The sequence below is a fragment of the Pituophis catenifer genome, unplaced genomic scaffold, assembly GCF_029215685.1.
Source record: "Pituophis catenifer annectens isolate HBS135680 unplaced genomic scaffold, rPitCat1.0.hap2 SCAF_4, whole genome shotgun sequence".
NCBI classification, from domain to species: Eukaryota; Metazoa; Chordata; class Lepidosauria; order Squamata; family Colubridae; genus Pituophis; species Pituophis catenifer.
Genome location: NW_027256884.1, coordinates 83,915,124 through 83,924,761, shown reverse-complemented (window position 1 = coordinate 83,924,761; position 9,638 = coordinate 83,915,124). Strand labels below are relative to the sequence as shown.

Genomic DNA, 9,638 nt, shown 5'->3' with positions numbered 1-9,638 from the left:
ACACAAATCATGTTGCTTATATATAAAAAATGTATTTACCAGAATGAGATTCCTCAGTCAACTTTCAGCCTATACAACTTTCCCATGAGTGTCAACTGTTTTTGTATTTTAGAGACAAAGCATTTTTTTTTTTTGCAGGACATTTGGACCATGACCTAATTTAGCATTTAACAGTTTCATAGTTTCTATAAAGTTCACAAGTGACATAAAGTAATATAAACGACTAATTTGAGGCATGTTTTTAAAGCCATTTATTTTTATAAACAATAGAAATTCACATATAAAATTGAAGTTGAGCTCTGCTTATATTAACAAAGCCTGAACCATCATTCCAAAAGTAGGTTCTTGGCTTAAATTTGTGATGCTTGATATAATTATACACTCTTAAAATTAAATGTAATATTGTACAACTGCTGAGATCATGTCTTTGGAAACAAGCTTTTTTTAAAACAACTTCCATCATGAAAGGTAATTTACATTGACCTGAAAAAAGAGTAAACACCCATTACACCAGGTAAAATGCTATTTATAATTCAAAACTTTTATAAAAAGATGTGGAAAAGTACCTAAAATAGTTTTTTTTATAAAATTCAGTAATAAAATATTGCTTGCAATAAATAAAAAAATGGAGGTGAATACTGGTGGTTCCATTATTTCTTAATACTTAAAACTGTATTTCACCTGTTATCCCAGGTTATTTACAAGTAGTTAGAAGTATTAGTTAAATTAAACTGAAATATTGGTAATCGGTGACAAAGGAAAATATTTATTAGGCTGGAAAAATTTTTAGAGGAATTTTTTGCATTCCTCTAAATATACTGCTCAAAGTATAGAGATAGTAATCATATCATGATGTTTGGGCAATGCACTTGCATGCACATAACCAATATGGGAGGCTCTTAAACTTCCATGTTTTTAAGACATGGTGCCCCATTGTACCATGAAGCAATGGATTCACACAGTTCAACTAATAATGGAAATGATTATATGAAATGAAAATGTTATCAATCTTTATTTTTGTCTTTAAAAACGCAAATACATATAGCTACCTTGTGTATCCACAAGCTTATTTTTTTCCAAAATACTGATCAAATGTGCAAGTTTTTCCCCAAAGTCTAACTCATAGAGAAGCAAAAGTGGAAAATGCAAGTTTGCCATGGCTATATGGATACATTGGATTTCATGGCTGCCCGTCCCATCTGTAAACATGGCAGTTTTGAACAGTTCTTTAGCAGTTGTTCAATAGCAATATGACGGACATTAAGCTCAGAAGCTAAGGAGTCTTTTTCTTGTACTTGCTTCGTTAACTCTTCAAACACATCTGAAATCAATAATGATGGCATGTTAGCCTATAACATAAGTAGTTACACTAATTAAGAATTGCAACCATGTACTTTCATTTATGAGTTAACTAAGAACAAAATTAAAAATTTGAGTTGTAGCTGTGCCCACTCAATATAAACCTACCATGGAATGTGGCAATTTGGGACCATTTTAATAATCTGATATAACTAAGATGTCTGAACTGATTGAAAATCTTCCCCAAAGTTCTGCTTGCTATATGCAATTGAAGAACTCAGAAGCTGGGTTTTAAAGAATGAGACTATGTATCAAAAAAGGTGAAATACACACACACATTTAATAAATATCCACACAGGGACACTCTTGGTGGTTGTTAGCTTTCTAAATTGTCTTGGTAAGTAGGACATGATACTATTCAACTAAGTGACAGAAAAGATTTCCATTGGTTCTCCCATACCTTCCCCAGAATGAGAAACTCTAATTTAGGTATTTGTCAGTTCACTATTTATCCTTGCTCATCCTGAGATGATCAAAGTACAGTACTTTATTATCTATGAGACTGACTTTAGAACCATATTTTCCTTATGTAAAATGTGAATCTCTTATGCTTTATCAGTTAATCAGTTGTAATCCATTTAGAAAGGGGCAATTCTATTCTTGTGCATCATTCCTTCCCTGGCACAAACTCCCATTAACCTATTTGTACCTGTTGGAGACATTCCACACAATACAATCCATTCTTGCTGCAAGATGCATAACATACTATGCTAAAATAGCAAGGTTACTGACACAGAGAGTATTAGTACTGAAAAGGATGAATATGTAATATTTCCTAAAAACCTCTAGCGATGGAGGTTTGACTATAACATTTAAAAAATCAAACTGTATAAATTTCTATTGAATTAGACATGTTTCACATCCTAAAAGATAACTAGCCTTAAAATAAATTTGGTTTCTGAGGTAAAAAAACTATTTCATGTGTTCTTTAAAAATGATGATAAAGGCATGTATCTCAAACATTCCTGTCCCAATTAGCTTCTTTATACATATACACATAGTTCTAACTTTCCTACAAAGTTCCTTTCACTACCATGGATATATATTACTTTTAATGTTTGCTTCCATGCCAAATAATGGAAGGACAGAGCTGGGCAATACAAGTTCACTCAGGACCACATAAGGTACACTAAGTTGAGCACTTCATGTAATCTGATCTCTGCAGTGCATAATTTTTTCTGACAGATAAAGAAGCAACAACGGAATAGTCGCAATAAGTTTCCAGGTACTTTCAGATCTGCCTTCTCCAATCAGAATCTTAACTGCCTAATATATGAGTGCTGGGAAAGCTGCACAATGTAAAGAATGCGGGGACCTAGATAATGTTTTTTTTTTAGTGCCATTTGATATGTAGGCCACTGTATCCCATAATTATCATGGGGCAAAAGAAACATTGCTACAGAACAAATAGCAAATAAGCCACCCAGAGTCACTTTATTGGTGACAGGAGTAACATATACATTTAATAATTTTAAAAAATGCTTGAAACTGTTTTTGATTTGCTTTCAATGACTGATACTAGTTTAATTTACATATGCATGCATGCATGTGTACATATACACACATACATAGCATAAATCTTTTAGGGATATAAAATACAGGCTTATAAAAATGTATCAATCAGCAAATATTAAAATATATCTCACCATGGACTTGCTTGAGTAGTTTCCCATTCAGCTGCTCAACTTCTCTCAGAGGCATCATATTCACTGGTATGAATTAAAGACAAAGTAAATTGTTAATGAGTGTGTGTATAAATAGGAAACAATACTTTCATACAGAAAAATTAAACACCAAGTTTTTACTTATATATTAGTGAAGTAACTATATAAACTATCTATCTATCTATCTATCTATCTATCTATCTATCTATCTATCTATCTATCAATACATTATATTAAGTCAGTGTTGGGATTCTTTTTTTTTTCTCTTGAAATTATAAATCAAATTACTAAAATCTCTTTTAAAATACGATGCAATATATAAGTGGAGAAAAGCTGCTTTTGCAATTTTTCAACCATTCTCTTTAAAATGATGCATCCAACTGATCCAGGATTGTTATAATAAGCCTTACACTATATTCTCAAATTATATTCACAAAGTAGATAGATGGACTAGTATATTTGGTCAACAATGCAAATATGCATGCTTAATAAAAACAAAATAGAGCTCCTTTAATGGAGTTTACATTGTTGAAGGTAAGTGTAGATACATTAACAAAGCACAAAATAAAACAGTTGTTCCATAAATGTAATAGGTTTATTTACTAGTCTTAAATTAGTATGACCTCTGAATAGTTTTTGAGTTAAGAGAGGGCATATTATTTAGTATGTGTTCACAATTTAAAAATCATGTTTCTTTAGGCTAGGACTAGTTGACAAACACCGTAACGCTAGATTCAAATTGTAATAATTAAAGTTTATTTAATTATTTTCCAAGTGCTACGAAGTTTATATATACAAATGGGTTTATAAATTACTTCTTGCACTTACACTGCTCTCTGTTGTATTGGGGAAACCTTCGTACATAAGTATCTGGATCTTTTTTGGTTTTTCCCAATTCTGATGACTGAGTATGACTAGACCATAATGAATTATTACAACAAAATGGTGCACTTCTTTGTTGCAACATGTCAAATCTAAAATCATTGGATTCTCTTGATTCTAGAATACTCTGTGAACAGTTTGTAATACTCCCAGAGCTTTCATTGATCCATTTTGCAGAATATTTAGGGACTTGGGAATCAAACTGTGGAAGTAACTTTCTCTCTCTCTGATGTCTAAAACTAAAAATCCGATGCGGTGTCGGTTTCGAACCTTCTGAATCCAAATCCCTATCTTTGTTTTGTGCGTACTGTATAATCCAGTTAATTTTTCTGCTCAGAATGTTTTTCATTTCTGCATATGTACTTTTGGACAATTTTGATTGTGGGCAACTCTGGTTTGCTATTAAGTGGAATTTCTCAAAGCAGTCTCTATGTCCCCTTAATGATCTTGTATGCAGAAGATCAGACTTTGGTATTCCTAAGAAAGGGAAAAAAAGAAATTAGTAGTATAATTCCATGAATAATACTAAATTATAGATTGAAAATACTTTATATATGTCATATATAAAATTTCATTAATTCATTCTTTAATTAGTTTGATAATACATTCATTCCGTTATCTCTCAGCAATGATTTGTCTCTTGGAAATTCAGAAATAGGCTGCAGATACGGTTAGCTACAGATAGTTCTCAATTTAAGACAACAATTGAGCACAGAATTTCTGTTGCTAAGCGAGGCAGTTAAGTGAATTTTGCCCAATTTTATACTACAGTTTCTTGCTACAGTTTTTAAGTGAATCACAGCAGTTAAGATAGTAACACGGTTGTTAACTGAATCTGGCTTACCCATTGAGTGTACTTGTCAAAAGGTCACAAAGAGTAATCACGTAACCACAAGACATTGCAACCATCATGAATATGAGTCATTGCTAAACATCTGAATTTTGATGACATGACCATGGGGATGCTACAACGGTCATGTAGAAAATGGTCATAAATCATTTTTTCCCCAGTGCATTGTAACTTTGGTCACTAAATGAACGATGGTAAGTTGAGGACTACCTGTACGAGAACTAGATTTCAATATCATGAAATTTGGAGCAACTTTCTCTGTAATATTTTGTTTTCCGAAAAAAACTAAATAAAATATTTCAGTATGTAGCTCCTATTTCCCCTCTTGAACAATGTTTATGCAACTGAAAATGAATGTGAATTCTTTTCATTTGAAAGAATATGCAGATTGTTTTTTTCATTGGATATTGGAGTTACATCGTGTTTTGCCACAATGCTTTGTGAATAATAGAACTATACTTTTTCAACTTCATATTTGTTTTATATCTTACCTCCTTGAGAGCAAAAAGTGACCTAAGTGGAGATTCCCTTAATGTAAACCTACATAAATGTTACAGCAACCCAGAGAGGTAGACTGGATTGAAACCCACAAAGTAGGGGTTTGACCAAGAGTTACCAAATGAGTTACTGTGGCTAAGTTTGAATGTGAATATAATCCAAATACCAGCTCAAGAAATGGATGAAATTATTTTTTGGTAACACCAATGTCCAATAACAATTTTGTGCAAATGTTAAATAAGTGTGTAAGGGAGTGCCCAAAGTAGTAACTTATTTATTCACTAACACTATTCTAAGTACATTTGAATATAAAGTAATGAATATATATATATATATATATATATATATATATATATATATATATGTATATGTATATGTATATGTATATATATATATATATATAATCAAGAGGATCTAATACTGTCACTCACTGAATCTTAATGTATTCTTTATAAATATATTGAAAAGAGACGCAGAGACAGAGTGCCAACTATTCAGTCTTACAGGATTCTGTAAGTATCTTCTTAGTACTGTGATTAACCTCTCTTAGCACTGATATTAGTGTTGGCATAATAACTTAGTCACAGTATCTGCGTGGCTACTTATCTTTACTTCATTTGAGTAATATAGTAAACTTGGGATCCTTTAATTTACGAATCTTGAAAAAGCAGAAACTTAAAATTATCTCTGTTTATAAATAACAAGTGGAAGTGACGTGCAACCTATTTAGTAAAACAAAAGTATGGGATTTTTCTAGTAAACTTATTACTTTCAAAGCACAATTTGTCACAAAAATTTTATGATGCTTGAAATTGTTATTGGTTTTCTGAATAAAGTCTCATTATTTTCATCTCCCAGAAGATTAATAAAAATAATGTGTCTATTTTATTCACTACTGTAAGACAAATGGTAGCTGTTTTGTCCAAACCTGCAAATTCTTCACAAAAATGCATAGGATATAGAAAAGTAAGCATTTATAAAATTTTAAATATATTTAAAATCTAAGGGGAAATTGTTGACTAACTTGATAAAGCAATATTATCAAATTAGAAAATGACAGAAGTGACTATATATGGGGAAATGTTAGGTTCCTCCCCACTGTCTTTGAGTCCATCCTGATTCATAGTAAATTATATATAAGACTTCTATATATATATATATAGACTTCTCTATATAAGTCCTGCAATTTTCTTGGCAAAAGTTTTCGAATTGGTTTGTCATTACCTTCTTCCAACAACTAAGAGTGAATGACTGGTCCAAAGTTATCCAACTAGGTCCATACATAATGCAGGTTCTCACTTCTAGTCCAGTGCCTTAACTATAAACCAAACTGGCTTCAAAGATAAGTTTATATTTATAAATTCACAAAACCCTAATGCAAATCTATTATAAATATTATAAATTATATTTTAGTCATTTTTTTTTATTTGTAGAATCATTGAGAAATAGATGAATTGGAGCCTTTTTACACAGGATTACTATGTGATTTTTAACTCTGAAAAATCAAAGTTCTAAACTACAAACTAACTCTACAAAACAAACAAATTCATCTTCCCACTCAGGGACCCCTCCAAAGAAAAGACCGATGTTAGCAAAACAGGAATACATTTATAAGCTACTATCATCACTAATCTAGAAATTGAAAGGTTTTGTTTGTTAAAGTTAGATATTTTTTCCAGGTGTCTGAAATTAGATTACACTTACCTTCAATGCTTAGCTCAAAACAAACGTGGCAGAAGGAAAGAGTCTCTCTTTCTGTTCCTAATTTGCATACGCTGCAAACATTATCATCATTTAAATCAATGTTAACAAATTGCTCTTCAGTCATAATGCCCCTAAAAGAGAAAAGTTTAATAATATATTGTTACTGTTACTCACAATATGGAAGACTACTATTCAAGGTTTGACAAGTCAAACAGAAAAACCAGAAAAAAAAATTTTTTTTAATTAAAATACGGTTTAATAAACATGGAAAATTTTATTTTTATTTTCCAATTGATTCAAAATTGAATATATTTTCTACATTGAGATAAGATCTGGCTGAAACCTAGTGATTGTTGTTTATTGTCATAGGCTACTGAGAGCTGGTTTTTTAATTTTTAAAAATTGTTTCATACAAACAATTACAAACACCCTATCTTTACTGAGAGTCACACAGATTTATGGTGTATAACACGGGTGTCAATTCTCCGCGTCACATGATGTTTTGTGAAGTTTTTCCCATTTGCAGAGCTGCGGTGAGCGCTGCCTGTGCGTGATGCATCTGGCTTGTGGGCCACCAGTTTGACACCCCTGGTATATAATATGATCAGCCTATAGAGTATCTTAAATAAATATGTAAATCATTAATGAAACACAGAAAAAGTCAGTGCCCCTTCAATAATTTCTCATTTTAATGAGAGTTTAAATCTTTGTGCTAGTTCAGTAATGACTTTACTATCTCAGAGCAGCCTGTGGCAGAACAATATTACACAATTTATCACATAAATAAATGCAGGGAGTAATTTTGGCAGCTCTAAGGTATCTTTTTTAGAGTCATTTTGAGCTTATAAATTTTATCCCAGCACAGTGTAGAATTAGTCTATGTGCTGTGAGCACAAATCATCACATTGTATCTGCTAAATAAGCAGAAATAAATGTTTTATCTTCAACTTTGTTTATATACTTCATTTATAGAATAAGTAACACTAATCATTATATCAAATCAATTGCCTTTCATTTCATTGACTGGGCTTAGAAAAGCACAAAATGAGCAAACAAAGTTACTTTCAGAATTGTTTTCTAAACAGCATTTCTCATTGGGCCATGTGGGAAAGTTTCTCAAGTTTTCCTTTTCCCCAAAACTGGAACTAAGCCATTTTCTCTTTGCTAAAAGAGGACCAAAAGAGATAAGAGCCCCTCAGTGAAGAGAATAGCAGGCATGTGTACACTTCTACATCTCAAGTATAATTATTTCTCTACTGCTAGGGAAAACCTGTATCTAAACATTTTTCTTCAACTTTATGAGAACAAGAGCTATACCAAAGAGTGGCATTTTGCATGGAGTCCTTTTTACAATAAAAACCAATATAGCTGGAAAACAGGAAAACTTTCTTACATCTTGGAAAAATGAGAGCTAATTTGGGGCCAAGGAAATGTACTTGGCACAGGTAAAGAGGCAATTTTTGCTCTCCTACATTCTGGCCCTTGCACATATGTATTCCATTGGTTTATATCTCATTGTTCCAAGGATGGCATCTGTACAAAGATGTTTTTCTCATTTCATTAGGCACACTTAAGCCTGACAAAATTCACTTCCCTGCCTCTCCTTAGTCCCTTTTCAGCTGGTGGGCCCAATATCCCAACCTCCAGAGAAGCAAGCCTTTTCTGCACTGGAGGTAGATTACCTCCAGTAGGTTTCTGGAAGTGATAGAACAAGAGTCCCAACTCATCTAGAAGGTGGAAGGCTGGGAAAAGCTGGGATTGGGGAAAGAAGTGATGAGCCCAAGCATGTCGGGGAAAAGAAAGGTAAAAAATGAGACGGGGAGAGGAGAGCTAAACCACGCAGCTGCAATTCATCCAATAGCTAGCTTGAAATTAGCACGAGTCCTTTCAGCTTTACACAAAGCCGCTTGGGAAAGAACCCAAATATGTCCTCGAGGGCTCCTTGCCTTCCCCTTTTAAAAGTAATTTGCCCTCTCTAGGCAAGCTCCGGCTCCACTTTGACCTGACCCCAGTGAAACCCTTAGCGCTCCCAACCCCGCCACAAGCAAGCATGCCAGCCCTGGGCACTCCTCCTCCTCACCCTGGCCACACGGGACCCGCCGCCTTCCCAAGTTCTCGGTGCTCACGACGGGCGCTCGCGAAATGGCTGTCGGAGAAACAGCAGCAGCGAAAAGTGGGAGGAGGCGGCGGCAGCAAATCTAAGCATAAGCCTGGCCTCCCAGCATGGGGGAAACCCCGACTTTGCCTGCTTCCGGACTATACCATTGTTGGTCAGGGAGGGGTGAAAATCTAGGAGAGGGAGAAAGCTTCCCACCAGCCTTCAACCCTCCTTTCCCCCTTCTTCCTTTGTTCCTTTCTAGAGAATGGGATTTGTGTACAGTAACATTTACTTTGCTGTCCCTCTGATCGGCAGCACCGTAAACTCATAATTCTCCCCCCCCCTCCCCACGGTGTAAGGAAAACACGACCGTCAGCCCCAGACAGGTAGCAACCAGTGCTGCAAACTATAGATATACTCCCGACAGAGTTACGCATTTCCTGTTGAGAAGTCCCCCGTCCCCGTCCCCGTCCCCCAGTCTTCAGAAGTGAAATTTGGGATACGATACTAGAAGATAATAAAGGATGATTGGGAACTTCAAGATTTCTCAGATGTTTTTATGGTTAAGCGTATTTTCTCCCTC

The 9,638-nt window shown here is 34.1% G+C and overlaps 1 protein-coding gene across 2 annotated transcripts; it reads right to left on the bottom strand.

The window, feature by feature from the left end:
• Positions 1-227: 227 nt before the first annotated feature.
• On the bottom strand, positions 228-9,167 carry CUNH21orf91 (chromosome unknown C21orf91 homolog). 2 transcript variants are annotated; one of them, XR_011600385.1, is made up of 6 exons: positions 9,038-9,167; positions 6,958-7,088; positions 3,852-4,382; positions 3,006-3,068; positions 1,050-1,321; positions 228-483 (listed from the first exon to the last, which is right to left on the bottom strand). XR_011600385.1 is itself a non-coding variant. In XM_070943579.1 (5 exons), exons 2-5 carry the CDS (start codon positions 7,079-7,081, stop codon positions 1,161-1,163), a joined length of 879 nt encoding a protein of 292 aa, XP_070799680.1. In that variant the 5' UTR covers positions 7,082-7,088; positions 9,038-9,167; the 3' UTR covers positions 228-1,160. The 2 variants fall into 2 exon arrangements, 1 of the variants encoding a protein (XP_070799680.1); XM_070943579.1 differs by having other exon boundaries at positions 228-1,321.
• Between the last annotated feature and the right edge of the window lie 471 nt (positions 9,168-9,638).

Coding starts and splice junctions, on each gene's coding strand:
- CUNH21orf91 (XM_070943579.1), bottom strand. CDS start 7,081: ATGACTGAAGAGCAATTTGTTAACATTGATTTAAATGATGATAATGTT. Junction 3,069..3,851: donor CCAATACAACAGAGAGCAGT/GTAAGTGCAAGA, acceptor AATTCATACCAG/TGAATATGATGCCTCTGAGA. Junction 1,322..3,005: donor ACTACTCAAGCAAGTCCATG/GTGAGATATATT, acceptor TATTGATTTCAG/ATGTGTTTGAAGAGTTAACG.